The 19,467-nt window shown below is 42.1% G+C and overlaps 1 protein-coding gene across 2 annotated transcripts in view; it reads left to right on the top strand.

The window, feature by feature from the left end:
- The window catches only part of CDKAL1 (CDKAL1 threonylcarbamoyladenosine tRNA methylthiotransferase), an 845,495-nt gene that overhangs the window by 196,789 nt on the left and 629,239 nt on the right, over positions 1-19,467 (top strand). For both annotated transcript variants that reach the window (XM_075826579.1, XM_075826580.1), the window contains exon 6: positions 15,465-15,561. In XM_075826579.1, the coding sequence (XP_075682694.1) occupies positions 15,465-15,561 (97 nt within the window). The remainder of the gene's footprint in view (positions 1-15,464; positions 15,562-19,467) is intronic.

Below are 19,467 nucleotides of genomic sequence, written 5' to 3'. Positions count from 1 at the left end.
TTCTCCATAACCTATGCAAGAAAACAAAGAATTGTACACAGTTAAACATTCGATCAAAATAAACCTGTCCCATAGTCTATTATTGTCCAGAACTTAGAGCGATTTAAGCACTCCTGCATCCTCGTAATCATTATCCTGACATTATTGGTAATAATGTCAACAATTGTGATCAGCCAGAACTAAAAGCATTTTTTATTTTAGCCAGCCAATGAATGGATTTCAGACATATGTTATCTATATGAACAGTAGGACACTGTGTACTTGTTCTTACAAGTCTGGGGCAGATGAGGCAGATTACATATTTCTATGTTGATGTTGATCCTTCAGCGTTGAATTGAAGTTGTGGTTAGGTAGTGTCGGACAGATAACATCTGACCAGGACTTGCTATATAGTGTAGACTTTCCATTGTCTGCCTTGGAAAGACCCTGACACTCATTAGGTACGATGATCAGGAGATGGACTCTCGTGGTGGGGACACAGTGTCTTTCGTGTTCCTCTTAATGTTTCCTGTGGAGAATGTAACACCCGAACAGTGTCTTTTTGGGTAATCCGCAGGATACTGTAGTTGAAACTTGATTTTACGTTTGTAAAATAAGGGGCATACCACACTAAGGGATCTTCTCTTGCGGGTAACCTCCATAGAATAATCAGCAAATAGGATCACTCTGGAGCCTCTGATCTGCAGAATGGAGTTGCAGTATCTGAAGTTACGCAATATTTCCTCCTTGTCGTTCTAGTCCAAGTAGCTCGTGAGGACTTGTCGTGGTCTGGACTGTTTGGAGTCTCAACCGGAGACCCAGACAACCTCAAAGCCTCTGGTAATATCCTTTGAGTTTGTGCATGTTCTGCCATTTGAAAGTATTGGAAAGTCCAAATAGGCGCAAATTATTCATGCGGGAGCGATTTTCAAGATCTAGCATGCAATCTATTATTTTGCTTTTTTTCCTGCAGTATGTCTTGTTTGCATGTATGTGCTTCTGCTGACTTGTTTTCTAAGAGAATAACTCTGTTCCAGTTCCTCTAGTCTTCTTGCATATAATGACCCCTCGCTTTGGAGTTGCTACAGTGAGGCTAAGGCTGGGTTCACACGACCTATTTTCAGACGTAATGGAGGCGTTTTACGCCTCGAATTACGTCTGAAAAAACTGCTCCAATACGTCAACAAACATCTGCCCATTGCTTGCAATGGGCTTTACGATGTACTGTGCCGACGACCTGTCATTTTACGCGTCGCTATCAAGACGGCTCGTAAAATTACAGCCTCGTCAAAAGAAGTGCAGGACACTTCTTGGGACGTTTTTGGAGCCATTTTCTCATAGACTCCAATGAAAACAGCTCCAAAAACGGCCGTAAAAACGCCGTGAAAAACGCAAGTTGCTTAAAAAAAAGTCTGAAAATCAGGGGCTGTTTTCCCTTGAAAACAGCTCCGTATTTTGAGACTTTTTTGACTCTGCGTGTGCACATATCCTTAGGGTATGTTCACACGAGGTCATTACGTCCGTAATTGACGGACGTATTTCGGCCGCAAGTACCGGACCGAACACAGTGCAGGGAGCCGGGCTCCTAGCATCATACTTATGTACGACGCTAGGAGTCCCTGCCTCGCTGCCGGACAACTGTCCCGTACTGAAAACAGTACGGGACAGTTGTCCGGCAGCGAGGCAGGGACTCCTAGCGTCGTACATAAGTATGATGCTAGGAGCCCGGCACCCTGCACTGTGTTCGGTCCGGTACTTGCGGCCGAAATACGTCCGTCAATTACGGACGTAATGACCTCGTGTGAACATACCCTTACGCTGTGGCAGTTAAGCTGTCTGATGGCTACTTCAAAGGCCAGCTTCTTGTAATCCAATGGCACCTTTTGTGCCGTCATTTGAGTGTTCAAGGGTCCCTCTATCTTCTGTGCTAGGTGACCTGCTGCGGTGAAGAAATATATGGCGAGCATCCAGCATGTGCAAGGCCATGCATAACACATCCTGCCCACCAGGCCGAGTGGAGGTACGGCTACCGCTACAGATGAGGTAGCGCTCCATACACCAGCCCCAATTCAGCTGCTTACTGAAACTCGTTCTTGGTTGCGAGTATGCAGCTAAGAAAAGATCGGGCCATCAGAGACGGCGGAGTCCACTAACCTCCGACTTTAGATCCCAGCGCCGGAACCGTAAGTCCCAGAATTCTCCATTTGATTATGGGTATCTTATTTATGAACAGTTTGCAGTCTGTAAGCAAATAGTTGTATAAAATAAAGCTGTCTGGTAAAGTCACAGTATAGTCAAGTATAACAAAGTGCTTGTATTTTACTGCTCTGACGTTCATCAGACCGTTGAAAGTATATTGGATTCCCCCTCCAGACTAAAAAAAATTATCTAGGAGCCAAACCAATTTTTAAGTCACAAACTTGAAATAAATATCTAATAAATGTTATGATAAAAAAAAAAGTGTATTCCGTGCACCGCATCTCTCTCCTCCTTCTGATTACTCCCTTTTCTTCTTCTCACGCTGGGTTTTTGTACGTTTTTTTTAATTTTTTGCCGCAACTTCATGATAATCACGGCAAAAAAAAAACCACCACAAAATGGCAGCATCAAAGCCCAGCCTTACAACTGATTAGTCAACTTTGAACTGGACAGGTGCCGGTTATGTTGGACAGTAACAACTATCGATGATAGTTACAATATATAGGCGGTAACATCCCTATTTACCCGACCGATACATAAGAGCGGACATCACCACTGTCCATGTGACAATGATAATATACGGGAGTGACATCACATTCAATAAATTATAATGGTCATATGGAGCGTGATGAAGTGTTGTGGAGCTACAACATGGTGGTAGTCAGTGTACTGCTTCTACTTGTAGTTCCCCAAAGCTTAAATAGTACTGGCGACTGTGTTTTAATAATTGGCCAGCTACAGGTGAAATATGACATTAACCCAGATGAGAATACACCTTATCCAGGCTCATGGGGATAATATTCACCAGTTCCTTCCCGCCGGAATTTCCAGTTCAAATGCATCCATCTTTGCCGTGCCATACAGTAGTGGCGGTAGCTACCGCCTATAGCTGCCCAGTTTACCAATCAGAGCCTGGTCACCTACTGGTTTCTGTAAATCAGGCCTCCAGCCATGTCGTGTCGATACGTGACTGCTGCAGTGGTCACGTGACGACACATGTTAGCTGGAGGGCCAGTCCAAAAAGACCGACAGGGGCATCAGGAAAGCTGTACACTCCATGCTTCCTTCCAGCATTGTCCCATAAGGGGGCTTTTCTCTTAACCCCTTCCCGACATGCGCATATATATACGGTGCTGTCGAGAGGTGCTTCACGCAAAGCGCCATATAGGTACTGTGCAGCGGGAAATGGTCACCGGTGCGAATTGCGCCGTGACAAAGTAAAGATGGCTGCTTTCCCTGTCAGCAGGCCATCTCTACTACTCGCCCAGTGTGCTATTTCGGCCCCCCAGAATCGACAACCGCTTCTATTGGTCGGTCAATTCTGACTGGCCAATCGCAGGTATTTTTATTAAAACTGCCCTGGAGTCACAGGGCACAGTTAGATGGTGGTGATTGGTGCTGTCTGGGACAGCACCCGTCAACCCCAACGTCACCTAGGGAGTTGGCAGTGATGCCACCTGTAGGAGCGCTCTGATTGGTCGGTCATTACAGACAACCAATCAGTGCAGCGGCAGGTGTTTAGATTACTGACACCGTTCTGCATTCCGGTTTGAGGCAGCGTGTAGAGCGGTTGAGAGACTGTCCGTGTGTGTGCTTTGCTGGGACTTGTAGTGCAGATCTCACTACTGTGTAAAGAATAAGACCTTTTTTTGCTGCTGTCTGATCACCAACAGTTTTTTTTTGTTTTTTTGTTTTTGTGATCAGACAAAATTTTTGGGGCCTGTCCTTGTCACTGGCCCACCCCAGCCCCTCCCTGTCAGTCCGGTGGCCACTGAGCGCTTATCAGTGACCACCTGCGTGTGTCCTGCGACTGAGCGCTGATCAGTGACCATCATTGATCGGCATTTGTGCTCAATTTTTGGTCCAGGATTTTTTTCTTTTATTCAATTATAAATTTGCACAATCTTCCTGTGTGCACCCGGTGGCCACAGACTAATTATCAGCATCTGTGGTAATTTGTTGATGCATGCTGTTCTTGGTCTTTTTATATTTTTTCACCTGCTCTTTTCCGTAGTGATCACTGATCAGCATCTTTTCTGGCGCAGGTTTTTTTTCTAAAACCGTAAAAAAGAAAAAATATAATCGTTACGTGTAGATAGCGAGTTAGGGTAGTATACGCTAGCGTTAGAAAAGTTTATTTAGTTTAGGATACAGATAGATCTAGCAATTTTTTTTCTGCAGTTTTAGTATAAATTTACTGCAGTTCACTGTTAGGGTATGTTCACACGGCAGCGTCCGTAACGGCTGAAATTACGGGGATGATTTCAGGAGGAAACATCCCAGTAATTTCAGCCGTAACGGCATGTGCAGGCGCTTGAACGCCGCGTCCATTACGGACGTAATTGGCGCTACTAATCATTGGAGTCAATGAATAACGGCTCCAATTACGCCCCAAGAAGTGACAGGTCACTTCTTTGACGCGGGCGTCTATTTACGCGCCGTCATTTGACAGCGGCGCGTAAATATACGCCTCGTGTGAACAGACAAACGTCAGCCCATTGCTTTCAATCGGCAGATGTTTGTCAACGCTATCGAGGCGCTTTTTTCGGACGTAATTCGGGGCAAAAACGCCCGAATTACGTCCGTAATTAGTGTGTGTGCACATACCCTAAGACTACAAGTTTTTTTTAGTAATAGATAGCGTCCGTTACTGACGAACGTTCAGGTTTTTTTTTAACTGACGTTCGTACAGTAAATTTTACACAACGTAGATAAACTTTTAGTCACATTTTTTTACTGTTAAAATTTAATTTATTCTTCGTTTTATATCCGCCTATTTTTTTTTATTTTTTAAAATTCTTATTTTCTAATTTCTGTTAACTATACACGTGTAAAAACACTATATACACACACACACACACACACACACACACACACACACACACACACACACACACACACACACACCTGTATTAAATCAAAATGCCTCAATCGTCCAGAACGCTGTATTCAGTCGAGGAGGCATACGCCATCATTGCCTCTGACACGTATACGACCAGCGAGGGACATAAGGAATATGCCCCACTCCTTTTTGTTTCCTCCAGTGATGAGGAACACCCCCAAAGGCGACGCAGGAGGGCAGCTGAGGCAACCCCAATGATTGATCTCATGTGGACTCCACCCCCCTAAAATTATGAGCCTCAAATTCCAGATTTTATAGGCAGCTCAAGAATTCGGTTTGAGACTGCAGGCTTCACAGAAATTGACTTTTTCAAGGTATTTTTCTCTGAGGAGTTTGTTAATTTAATGGTAGCCCAGACGAATCTGTACGCCCAACAATTTTTAACCCAAAACCTCACCATTTGTTAGGTGGACCACTGTAGATGCAGCGGAGATGATGACGACATTTTGGGGCCTCGTGCTGCGTATGGGACTAGTGAGGAAGCCAGAGATTAGGCAATACTGGAGTACAGATATTTTGTACAACAACCCAATTTCCCGCATGGCTGTGACCCGGAGAAGCTTCGAATATTAAAATTCTTGTATTATAATGATAATGCACAGTACCCGCCCCAGGACGACCCTACAAAATCAGGCCAGTCATTGATCATTTCAGCACCAAATTTTCACAAGTGTACACCCCCGATAAATTTCCATAGACGAGTTCCTTGTTCATTTTAAGGGGAGGCTTAAATTACGCCAATACCTGCCCAATAAGAGGGCAAGGTATGGCATTAAATTGTACAAACTGTGTGAGAGTACATCTGGGTATACACACAGGTTTAGGGTTTATGAAGGGAAGGACTCTATTATTGAACCCCAAGAATGCCCCCTGTCCTGGGATTTAGTGCCTTTCTGCCAGAAGTACTGCAGCATGTGGTACTCTGCACAAAAATCAGAGAGGCCTCCCTAAAACACTGCTTAGCCAAAGCCACAGAAGGGGTGAGAGCAGGGAACTGTGCAGCCTGAACATGTTGTTCGTCAAATATAAGGACAAGAGGGATGTCCTTTTATATTGACCACAATTGACGGCAGCGGCAAAACCCCTGTCCCTGTATGAGGTACCACCACAGTGACCCACAAGCCAAATTGCATCTTGGGCTACAATAAGTACATGGGCAAGGTTGATCTCTAATCAAGTACTGAAGTATAGTGCCCTGCGGAAAACAAAGGTATGGTACAAAAAGCTGGCCGTGCACATTATACAGATGGCATTGTATAACGTTTACGTGCTGTCCCGATGTGCAGGCCGGACAGGGACATTCCTTAACTTTCAAGAGGTGGTGATCAAGGCACTTCTATTTGGGAACCAGGCAGGGGAGGGCCTAAGCACATCTGCCGGTAGTGATGGTCCATTTATAGTACCAGTGCAACATTTCCCCACTGAAGTGCCCCAAACTGCAAAGAAGGGAAGGACACAAAAAAGGTGCAGAGTGTTCCAAAAGGGGAATTAGAAAAGACACTATTTACCACTGTGAAACCTCCCCCGAAAAACCAAGCCTGTGTATCAAGGATTGCTTTAAAGCGTACCACACATACATAAATTTGTAATTTCATCCTTTATTTACCCTTTTATTATACCAAAAGCAACAATGCGTCCACACACACATCCAGCTAAATCCTAGCTCCAGAAGTCATATGGCGCTTCTGAGGCCTACTGTGTCCCCAAACAGCCGTTTATCACCACATATGGGGTATTTTTTACTCTGGAGAAATTGCTTTACAAATGTTGTGGAGCTTTTTCTCCTTTAGTCCTTGTGGAAAAGATAAAATGTAGGTTTAGCTATTTTTTTTTATTTGAAAAAAATTTAGATTTTTATTTTCACGGCCTACTTCCAATTTCTGGAGAATAAAACTGGGGTCAAAATGCTCACTATACCCCTAAATAATTTCCTCAAGGGGTGTGGTTTCCAAAATGGGGTAACTTTTGGGAGATTTCCTCTGTTTTGGCCCCTCAGGTTCTTTGCACATGTGACATGGCCTCCCCAAACCATTCCTGTTAAATTTTAGCTCCAAATGACGCTCTTTCCCTTCTGAGCCCTGCCATGTGTCCCAACAGCCTTTTATGATCACATATGGGGTAATGTTTCAATTGGGAGAAATTGCTTTACAAATGTTGGGGTGCTTTTTCTCCTTTAGTCCTTGTGGAAATCAGAAAATTTGCTAAACCTACATTTTCTTTGAAAAAAATGTAGATTTTCATTTTCACGGCCTTGCAATAATTTCTACAAAAAACCTGTGGGGTCAAAATACTCATTATACCCCTAGATAATTTCCTCAAGGGGTATAGTTTTCAAAATGAGGTCACTTGTGGGGGCTTCTACTGTTTTGGCCCCTCAGGGGCTTGGCAAATGCGACATGGCCTCCACAAACCATTCCTACAAAATTTGAGCTCCAAAAGCCAAATGGCGCTCTTTCCATTGTAAGCCCTGCTGTGTGTCCAAACAGCCATTTATGACCACATGTGGGGTATTGTTTTACTCAGGAGGAATTGCTTTACAAATGTTGCAGTGCTTTTTTTTAAAATTTAGTCCTTGTGGAAATGATAAAAAATTAGCTAAACCTATGTTTTCTTTGAAAAAAGTAGATTTTCATTTTCACGGCCTACTTCCAATAATTTCTGCAAAAAACCTGTGGGGTGAAAATGCTTAGCTAATGAGAACCAAAAATTGTTAGTCATAATCTTCAACATTAAAATAATAAAATACTGGAAATAGATCAATCTGCGTGTAATAACTCTATATAATATAGGTTTCACCTTTTGAATTGAATTACTGAAATTAACTTTTTGATATTCTAGTTCATTGAGAAGGACCTGTATATGGGGGATGTTAATTAGCAACTGTTTTGTGGGGTATAGCTGCCTGTCTTACGAGGAGATACATTTCAATTTAGAAAAAATGCAAATTTTTGAAATGTCACAATTTTGGTGTTTTTCACAATTAAATACTGAATGTACCGACCAAATTTTACCACTAACTTAAACTCCAATGTGTCACGAGAAAACAATCTCAGAATCGCTTGGATTTAGAATAGCATTCCGAAGTTATTACCACATAAAGTGAAACCTGTCAGACTTGAAAAATGAGGCTCTGTCAGGAAGGTCAAAAGTGGCCAAAGCGGGAAACTAGGAAGTATGGTTACAAGAAAGAAAGTGAGAAGTTTCTTGTTGTGGAAGGATTAATCTGTAACTATGTAAGTGCTCAGTTTGTTGTTGAGTTGAATGTAGAAAGGTTAGTGGTGTCAGAGGGATGATTCATGACTGTTAATACTTGCAGTTATTGTTTTTGTATTTGTAGTAGAAACATGTGAGCGCAGCACTTCCTCTATTTTGCAATGTTTTTACTGAGGTGGAGTAAACAGGTTTTGGAGAGAGTAAACACAGCTTCTGTAATTCTTCCCAATCTTATGTTCCCCGATCTGCTGTCTTATTTCTTATGTTTTAAGTGGAGTTTCAGATAATGTGCACAGTCATCCCTCCTGATATGATCCCTTTTCTCGGCACTAGTCATTGCAGCTCTACCAACACTGCTGCATGTCACCATACGTATGTCTCTCTGAGGACCGGATAGGGGACTCCCGAAATGTACATACTTATGCTTCATTCTACTAAGCTTTAGGTTTTGCTTCAATGACCGCGCATGCAAAGCCTTCCACATTCCAAATTTAGACCCGCATCATTATCACAGCGAATTACTGGATACTATTCCTTTGATTTACACCATTGTCATTCTATGTGGCAGCAGTGTGATACAAAGCAAAAGGAAACCATAATACAAATTGGTACAAACAAAAAGAAAAAAAAATCATCCTATGGTCGGTTGTAATAATTAAAAACGTCAGTTGTGCCAAGACAGCTGGACAGACAAAAAATGGACAGAGGCAGCACTTCCAAAAAGAGCAAGAGCTATTTATTCACCCATGCGACGTTTCAGTCCAACTGGACTGAAACGTCGCATGGGTGAATAAATAGCTCTTGCTCTTTTTGGAAGTGCTGCCTCTGTCCATTTTTTGTCTGCTTGATATCCAGGACCGTGGACCAGGTCTATTTGAGGCGTGCACCCACTTGCAGTCCAGTGCTGTGGAATCTTTTCGTTTTGAAGACAGCTGGACAGACCTAACCTCTTGGGGTGAATTTACACGTGCCAGATTTGTTGCAGAAATTTCTGAGACTCCTACATGGTGCAGAAAGAACCCAGATGTATGGAATAGATCTTTCGGGTACAAAAATGCAACAAATCTGCATTGTGTGAATTCAACCGTATGCTGCCTGAATTTGTATTGTGGGTGCAGTATAATTTCTGTCCAACAGGTGGCAACATTTCACAACATTGAACCTTTTAGTGACCAGCGTATTTTGGGCCTAAATGACTGAGCAATTTTTGTTTTTTATTTTTGTTTTTTAGCTTTTTGATTGTCGCATTTAAAACTGAATACATTTTAATTTTTCTGTAGACAGTCTTGTGAGGGCTTTTTTGTTTTTTGGCAGGATGAGGTTTAGTGGCATGATTTTGGGGAACATATAATTTATTTATTAACTTATAAATTTTTTGGGGTGTAATGGAAATAAAAAAAGTTTTATCATTCTTTTTTGTGTCCTGAACTTACGAAGTTTACCATGTTGTTGAAATAAAATAACTTGATTCTGCGAGTGGTTAAGATTACAGCAATACCAAATTTATTTTGTTTTTTTATCTTTTACTACTATTGCACAATAATAATAAAAGTATTTTGTTTGTTACCATATTCTAAGAGACATGACTTTTTAGCTTTTCCGCCGATATAGCTCTGTGTGGGCTTATTTATTGTGGGACAACGTTTTTATTAGTACCATTTTGGGGTACATGCAACTGCTGGCTTTTTTTCTTGCATTTTATTGGAAAGCACAATGAACAAAAAAAAACAGCAATTTTGTCATGGTTTTACTTTATACGGTTTTCACCGTGCGGATTAAATAATGTAATAGTTTTATAGTTTGCGCCGTTACGGATGCAGTAATGCCAATTATGTGTACCCTATTAAAAAATAACTGTTTTCATAAAGCATTTTGTTGGAAGAAAGTGGGTTTTTCATTTTATTTTTTTTACACAGGATTTTTTTCATTTATTAGTTTTAGGAAACCATTTTTTTCTTTTTTCTTTTTTGGAGACTTTACTATGCAAACATTTGAGAACTTTGATAATATACTCCAATACTTCTGTATTGCACTGTTTTATGCTGTCTGTGTAAAACTGACAGGCATGACAGGGTCTAGTAGGCATACACTGAAGGCAGACCTGGGGGGCCTTTCTTAGGCCCTGGCTGCCATAAAATTCCCTGGCACCCCACAGTCGCGGGGGTGCTGGATGGGGTGACCGAGGGAGCCCCCTCCCTCTGAAACCACTTAGATGTCGCGGTCGCAATTGAACGTGTTGACACACAGTGAATTTTGCGTGGTGGGTTCCGCTGCAAAATCCGCTACGTAACTACTCCTGCTGTTGGCAGGAAGAGACTTCGATGGGAGGTTTGGGTGGAATCCGCCCGAAGATCGAGCAGGACGCTTTTCCCCGCTAGCGGCTAACAGAAGTGTCCAACTCCCATTGTAATGAATGGGAGCAGGAAATTTTCGGCGGATTGCGCCACAAATTTTCTCCGTGTGAACATAACCTAAGAGTATGTTCACACGCTTTAAAAAAAAAAGTCTGAAAATACGGAGCCGTTTTCAAGGGAAAACCACTCCTGATTTTTTGACGTTTTTTTAGCAACTCGCGTTTTTCACAGTTTTTTACGGCCGTTTTTGGTGCAGTTTTTCTATAGAGTCCACGAAAAACAGCTCCAAAAACTACGCATAAAGTGACATGCACTTTTTTGCGGGTGTTTTTTTTTTTACGTGGCTGTTTGGAGCAGAACGACATTTTTCCCATTGAAATCAATGGGCAGATGTTTTGAAGCATAAATAAGCCGCGTGAACATTCCCTAAGGGGTTAAACGGCGGGTTCGAAGCGGTTAAAACAGCCAGATCTGGCACGGGACTCCCTTTTTCACGGCGCTGTGGCAGGCGTATCTGGTCATCAAGGGGTCGATTTACCTTTTTTTTTTTTTTTTTCTTTTTTTTTTTTTATAATGCAGGTTTATTTCAGAACATCCCATCTGTTCTACAGCGACAAACCAAAATAGAATATGCAACACATGATGATTTTAAGGTGTAAATTTAACCTCTTAGGGCTTGCCCACACACAACGGAATTAAAGCAAAAATTCAGTTGAAAAACGCAGACATTCTGCTGTGGCAAAAACGCACCATTTCCTGCGTTTTTTTTATGCCAGAAAATGGTGCTTATTTTGCTGCAGCGGAATGTCTGCGTTTTTCATCGGAATATGTGCAGACATTTTCAAGCGACACAGCGAAATGTAACGGTGCTTGTTCTGTACATCTTGTGCTGTTTCTTAATAAGAGTTGACCAGTTGTAGAAGCAGATTCCAGACATGAACTGCAATAATTCGAGTAGTGTTTCAAGTTCACTTAGTTCTGGCTACAATCCATGTTTGTTTTGTTTCCTTTAATAACATTGGACATAATGGAAAATTTGTATGCAGTACTTAAATGCATAATACATTTTAACAGTGGCCTAGAGTGAACCCAAGTGATATGATTGTGGAGAACTGAACCTTTTGGCATTGAGAATAGTTTATTTCTCTCGGGGTGTCCACTAGATGGCGATGTTGTAATAGTTTCTCTTCTACTTTGAAGTTGAATTTCATTATTACAAGCATGTCTTGCCTTCTATAATGTGTTGAGAAAAGATGATGGGGGAGATGTATTAAGACTGCGCCAGTCTTCATATAAAAACAAGCTGGCGTAATATATGACAAATTTATTAAGAGGCACACACCTCTTAATAAATTTGTTGCAATGTCGACTGTTAATGCGACACTAAATGAAATCTACGCCAGCCAGATTTCCTCTTTAGTTTACGCCAGCTACTTGGGTAAATTATAGTAAATGCGTCGGACCACTGGTGACCACGCCCCTTTTTGCGAACCCCACCTACTTTTTGAAAGTGGCTAGAGCGGGGAAACTAACTTGCAACCCATTTTTTATTTCATGGAGATTGCACTGGCCAAATATGTATTCTTGTGCTGAAACAGGACTGGCAAAAACTTGGAAGCACATCATTCCCTGAAATGTTATTGTATCTTGTAGCATACAGATTGCCCTTCACTGTAACTAAGGCCTGTTCACATCAGCGACTGGTTCCGTTCAGGGTTTTCGTTCATCCGTTCCATCAGAATAACAGATGAATGGAAATCCAAACAAACCATGGCTGCCTTTTACATTACCATTGATTTCAATGGTAATGTTGCAGTTGGTCTCGGATTGTTTCCGGGGTTTTTTTGCCGAACAATAGCGTAGTCGACTACGCTATTGTTTCCGCTAATAAACGGAGACCTTGAAATCAATGGTAATGCAATTGGAAGCCATGGTTAACATTTTGAGGTGCGTATAATTTATTGATTGTAAACGTTATTTTACAGTTCTTTCTTCTTGTCAGTGTATCACACGAATAGGCACATACCTATGGCAGATCTAGTGGCCTTTGTCAGGCGCCTGGCTGCCATGGTAATACACCAGCATTCTGCGATCACTCTGCGCGGATAACGATGGTCTGACGGCGGGTAGCCATCTCCCGCTGTCAAACTTCTTTGTTGACCTCTACATCTCAAGGGGTTTCAGCGGTCAGGCTGAGATTTTTCTCTGATCCTAGCCATTTCAGCGGGATCCCAGCTATCAATCATAGCCAAGCTCCCATTATTATTGCACAAGCACAACTTCTGTGCCCACACGATCACCAGGACATACTACTACGTACTATTGTAATTATGAGCCTGCATTTAGGACGTAATAGTATATCCATGTGCAAAAATGGATAAAGCAGTTTTTCATTCATATATTTATCTGTATTATCAGTGTGTTCCTATGTCGCAGATACAAATACGGATCTATAAAGGATATGTATTATATTCCATTGAATTCTATATGGTTAAAACAGGTGTCACAAGGCATCCGATGGATCATACTTCATATTAGGGATACTATTTAGATACCGTGCACCCTCAGACCATTCAATACCGTTAATTCATGTGTTTTGATACTAAGCTGTGCGGCCACACAGCTTAGTATTGTAACACATGAATGTTGTAAGAGTGGGCCTGCGGCTGTGTAATAGCCATTGCGCCGCTCCAGAAAAGTGTGCGCGCGCGGTCCGCATGAGGTGATGTGACCAGCGCTGCACTGAGTGGCGACACTGAAGACTGGGAACATGGCGGGCGCACAGCAAAACACTGTCAGGAGAGGGGCAATGACTGTATTATATGGCTGTATAGCCGCAGCCCCGCTCCTACGGCGGATATCAGAGAAACTGATCTCCGCTGCTATTCCCATGAATGCTGCGCTCAAAGCTGACCATTCTATTGGAGAATGAGATGGGGGAATGCCCTTTGGATGCGTCACAGGGAATCCCTATGACGTGATAGAGGGACCTACTATATATGGGCAGACAGTCCAGGGTCCACTGAAGGACCCCAGGGCTGTCTGACTAGATTTCCTGTTAGGGGATACTTAGGCCCCATGCCCACTTCAGTTTTTTCCTTCAGGGTGCTAGCCGTTTTCACCCTGACCCATTCATTTCAATGGGGCCATGCACACTTCAGTTTTTTTGACGGTCCCGTTGATCCGTTCTGACAAAAGTAGACAATGTACTACTTTGGTCCGGGATTCCGTGACCGTGAGGCCCATGCAAGTCAGTGGGGCCGTCAAAAAAAACTGAATGCACATGGAAGGCATCCGTGTGTGACGGAGCCGTTGCCTAGCAACCGCCGGGCGGGCAGTAAAACATAACAGAAATATTACACTAATCGGCAGCCACTTGTCTCTGTCAATCACTGAGAGAGAAAAGAGGCTGCTGATTAAGCCGGTGATCGGCTGCAGAGGCCGCGGCAGCCTGTGATCGGCTGCAGAGGCCGCGGCAGCCTGTGATCGGCTGCAGAGGCCGCGGCAGCCTGTGATCGGCTGCAGAGGCCGCGGCAGCCTGTGATCGGCTGCAGAGGCCGCGGCAGCCTGTGATCGGCTGCAGAGGCCGCGGCAGCCTGTGATCGGCTGCAGAGGCCGCGGCAGCCTGTGATCGGCTGCAGAGGCCGCGGCAGCCTGTGATCCTGGCCTTCTGACGTCATCCTGACGTGCGTAACCGCCACTACAGCCTATGATTGACTGCAGCTTCGACACGGATGAAACCTCATAGCTGGAGGCCGGACAGGAGGAATGTAAGTATGAAATTTTATTTATTTTTTTTATTACATTAAAATTGTATTTTCCGAGCGCCGAGCATGGTACTGTCAAGGGGGCTGAAAGAGTTACCGCCGATCAGTGCAGCCCATTAACTCTTTCAGCACCCTGGACAGTACCATGCTCGGCGCACGGAAACGGAAACACGGAGTGCACACGGCCGATAAAACGGACACACGGATCCGTCAAAAACGGCCGTGAAAACCGTGTTCGTACACAGGCTAATGTACTGGCATATAGATGTATGCCAGTACATTAAAGTTTAAAAATAAATACCTAAAGTAACGTTAAATTAAGAAAAAAATACACTTTTTTTACAATAAAGATTAAAATAAAAGTCTCAAAGTATACACATTTGGTATCGTCGCGACCGTAATAACAAATTTATAGCGTCATTTATGATGTTCACACTGTTAAAAAATGAAAAAAAAATAAAAACCTGCTTTCTTACATTTATTAATGTGAGGCACGAGGTGCTCACATTATTACTAATTAACCCCATCATATACCTCACACATTAACCCAATGTTGTCCATTATGACTGAGGAACATAATGGGGTTAATTGCTTTTAATGTGAGGCACACGGAGGTTCAAAATTCATCATACCACGCGCCTCACATCATAAAATGGAAGAACTTTTTTTTATTTATTATTGTTGGCAAAGTGTCGCAATACTACACGAAGTATCGGTATCGATGACCAAATTCTGGTATCGTAACAAACCTACTCCGTATTAGAAAGTGTGGAATTCACATAGAACTCTGCATTCATGTATAGCTCCTTAGAATAACTCTGGCTCTGCATTCTGTCCATGTAAAACAGATCCTCAATACAGAGCCAAACTAAATGGGTGCGAACGAGGCCTAATTCATCTTCTTTGTAGACTTAAGTAAACTGTTCAATATTGTAAATTGTCGAGCAGCGTTTACATTTTTGTTTTAGATGGCTCGAAGTTCAAGATGAAATTAGAGAGCCTAGAATGTTATTCCACATACTATAACTATATTCTTTTTATATTTTGCAGAAAAGCGCAAGAAGAGAATAAAAAAGTTGTCTTGGCTGGATGTGTCCCTCAAGCTCAACCCAGACAAGACTACCTGAAAGGTCTCAGTATAATTGGGGTAAGATGACTGAATTGGGCTCTGGTCCGCTCCAGGACATAGATAATTGGCTTTTTCAATAACTTATAGATTCATAGCTCAGACGGACTGTAAATTAATAAGTTTAGTTATGATCCTAGCTATTTTACCCCAGTGGAGCAATAATTGAGAGTTTACATTCTGCCTGTAGGTGGTTAAATTAAGCAACACACCGTAATCTTGCATGATGCTACTTTTCTCCCTCCCTTTCTGAGATTAAAGCTTTAATTTTACCATTTTATAATGTCAATTCTGTAAATGTTATGGTTGTTCAGGCCTCAAGCTTTTTTTTTTTTTTTTTGAGTGCACTTTCTACTATATAATATCCTCCTTCTCTTTACATTATAAACCATAGCGTTTACAATTCGTTTACGCCAGGCCAAAAAAGTTGCAAATGACGGCGCACTCTTTTTTTTTTTTTTTTTTCTCGCAAAATGTTTGACTTTTTTTGGGGAAGTCAGTTTTAAAAAGCGCGGATAAGCCAGCCAATGGCACAATTTTTAATGCAAATCTACGCCTGCTCAGATTTTATTTTCTCCTTTAGGACAGTTCAGGATGCATCCAAGTCGCCTTTACATTACATTCATTTACTATGTTACATGTATGTTGGGAAAGCTCCCAACTCCCAATGTACATGCTAAATGTGAGCATAGGGCTTTATTAGCCCGATGGAGGCCAAAAGTGTCGTTTTGGCCTGGTTTAGGTTTAATATTTTTTGGAATAGTGTAGTAGTCGGAATCCCGTAAAAATGCTTTTTTAAAAAAAATAAAAATATATATATTAAGCAAGCAAAACTTTTATATCTATGTCTTGCAACTGTCTAACCCTCTAAGGCTGGGTTACCACATAGTGTAAATGCTGCAAAAATTCCGCAGCATTACAGTAGCCGCAAAGTGAATGATATTTGAAGAAATCTTATGCACGCGCTGCCAAAAAAATTCTGCAGCGAAATCGTTCATAAATTTGACCTGCGATGTGGATTTTAAATCCACATCATGTCAATTAATACTGCATATTCGTTGCTCTCCTGTGGCAGGTTTTCCCCGTTTGAATCCAATGGGGATGTTAAAACGCAGTGTATCCGACCTGTGTGAACCCAGCCTTGGGGTATGTTCATACAGATATTTAAAAAAAATTTGCCGAGCAGAAGAAATCTACCTCAAAATTTATTCGTAATTTTTATGGTCGATTTTAAAATGCAAGCGTTTTTTTGACACTTCGTTTTTTTAACCCATTTTTTGCCAAAAACTGTGTCAAGAAATGCTCCAATTCAGCGCTGCATTGTTTCCTACCTCATGGATTTCATTGGAGGTTTACAGGCGGAAACTGATTCAATTGTTGTTTTGGCTCCCTATATATAAATTTTCTGTATTAACCCAACAGGGCATCAACTACCCTCGAGAGAGAAAGGTTAGGTTGCGCCTTCTTGGCGTTAACCAGTTCAACTGTTATGACCTAGTGACAGGTCATCTTGAAATATGCTTGGGTATACAATGTTGCTGTATTTTATGCTTTTCATTCACAAACCATAAGAGTTCACATTTTCTATGTTCTAAAGTCTACCTATTCTCCTTTCTGTATATTCGGCAAATTTAATCTGTTAGATGGAGCTTGATAGTTATGGGGAGAAGGCTTTTAAATAGGGGCAGAGAGAGAAGGTGGGCAGGATGAGCCCAGTGATTAGGGTTTCTTAAAGAGGTATTCCGTTTTTAGTGCATTAAGCTTTTTCATTGTATAATGGAAACTTGTGGAGCTTTATAATATACATATATACAATATGATTTTGAAAACTATGCGTTTGGTAAGCTTATTAATATCTTTCTGTATTTACTTTAATAATATATGACCGGTCTGGACAAATCTTAGCCAGGAGCCAGCAACAACACGCTATAGGGCCTTGGATGTGCAATCGTAGACTTAAAGATTGTTAGAGGTTTTGCTCTCTGTAGAATCATAAAACTATATTTTTTAATTCTTCACTCTGCAGGGCCTTCACTTCTGCTACAGTTTAGGGGTAGTTGGATTTTGGTTTAGGCCTCATTCACACATCCTTCACCGTGTATAGGTCTGTAAATAACGGATCCGTGCGTCCGTATGGTTTCCATTTTCATACCGCAACCATTCCATTACTCAGTATTTTGCGTCCGTATTTCACGCACCGCAAAAAAAATGAGCGAAAATCAGTCCACCCTGACACTGCCTGGCAACCGATCTGCAAAAAAATGGACGGCACACGGATGCCTTCCTTGTGCGGTCCGTTCTTTTCACTGACCCATAGGCTAGAATGGGCGAGACCGAACTGCAAATACAGACCGGAAAAGGACCTGTTCTATCATTTGCGGTACAGGCACACTGATCCACAACAAAAACGGATGTGTGCACGGCCCCATAGAAATGAATAGGTCAGTGTGCTATCCGTTAAAAAAAAAAAAACGGACAGCGCATTCAAAAATTTCACTGAAGTGTACACGAGCTCTTAACTGTAAGCACTACTGACTGGTATAAAAAATGATCTCTCGTGTGGGGGTGGTCATCTCAAAGAAAAAAGTAAACAGAATGCAGGTTAGGCTAATTTCACACTACCGTTAGTATACGTTTACCTCTCTTCCATCAGAGGATGGAAACGGTCAACGTAAATAAACGGTTCCGTTCGAATTACCATTGATTTCAATGGTAATTATTTGTTTCCGTTGCTTTCAGTTTGTCTCTGTTCAGTAGGTTTCCGTTTGTTTTTTTCTTTTACGGAAACAAGAGTTCTGCAGACTTATTTTTTTGACAGAAGCAAAAGTGCAAACCGAAACCTAGCAAACGGAAAGCAACTGAAACAAAAGAATTACCATTGAAATCAATGGTAATTCTAACGGAACCGTTGCTTTACGTTTAATGTTTCCTGTCTGACGGAAGAGAGGTGAACTTAGCCTTAAAGTGTTTAAAGCGGTTCTGCCATATGTTTTTTTTCTACACAACTCAACATTGAAATTGCAACACCAAAAAGGAAAAGTTTTGGAATTAAGGAAATCACAGGATCGATAGACTTGTTAATGGTACTCAAATGATAAAATGGAAACAAAATATTCCAAACATCTTGAATTACTCAGCATAGAGTGATCGCCATGTGCAGAAATACACACTTACGCCTTGGCATGCTGTCAATGAGAGTATTAATGGTTGTCTGAGCAATGTTATACCACGCTGAATGCAATTGGGATAAACAAATCATCAAGATTGGTTGCCGGCAGCTCCCTTTGCAATTGCCGACCAATGATGCCCCAGATGTGCTCGATGGGTGACAAGTCCGGAGACGTTGCAGGCCTTGGTAGTACGTTTAGTCTACGCAGGCTGCTCACAGTAGCATTCTGGGACACTTTGGAGAAATGGCCATACCACAGGTTCCACGATCAAATCAATGTAACGCCCAGCTGTTGGTGTACCTGAAATGAAGACTAGAGGGGACAGTCTACTGTACATTATGCCACCTCACACCATATTCCCAGAAGTAGAACTGGTATGACGTTCCCTTGATAAGGCCTCATTCATAATGCTGCCCACGTGGTCTCCAGACCAAACACTGGCTGTAACTGCGTCCGAGACAAAAGTGGGACTCGTCACTGAAGAGGATAAACCTCCATTCCAGCCCCCATTGCCGTCTTGCTGTGCACCATGATAGCCTTTGAGAGCGGTGGCGTGTAGTAAATTGAACACCTGTAGCTGGACATTTGGCTCATAGCCCATTGTCGTGCAAACGCCTTATGATGGTTTGTGTCGACACTGGTTGCCTCCCTAGATTTGACGTCCAATTTCACTTGCAGTACAGAATGGATCACTACTCTCCATTCTTCCAATCAGACGATTTGTCAGTGCAGAGGTTTGCCTCCACGCACCTCTTAC

Source organism: Rhinoderma darwinii, chromosome 5, assembly GCF_050947455.1.
Source record: "Rhinoderma darwinii isolate aRhiDar2 chromosome 5, aRhiDar2.hap1, whole genome shotgun sequence".
NCBI lineage: Eukaryota > Metazoa > Chordata > Amphibia > Anura > Rhinodermatidae > Rhinoderma > Rhinoderma darwinii.
Note: the sequence above shows the minus strand (reverse complement) of the source record. Positions and strands in the feature narration are given on the sequence as shown.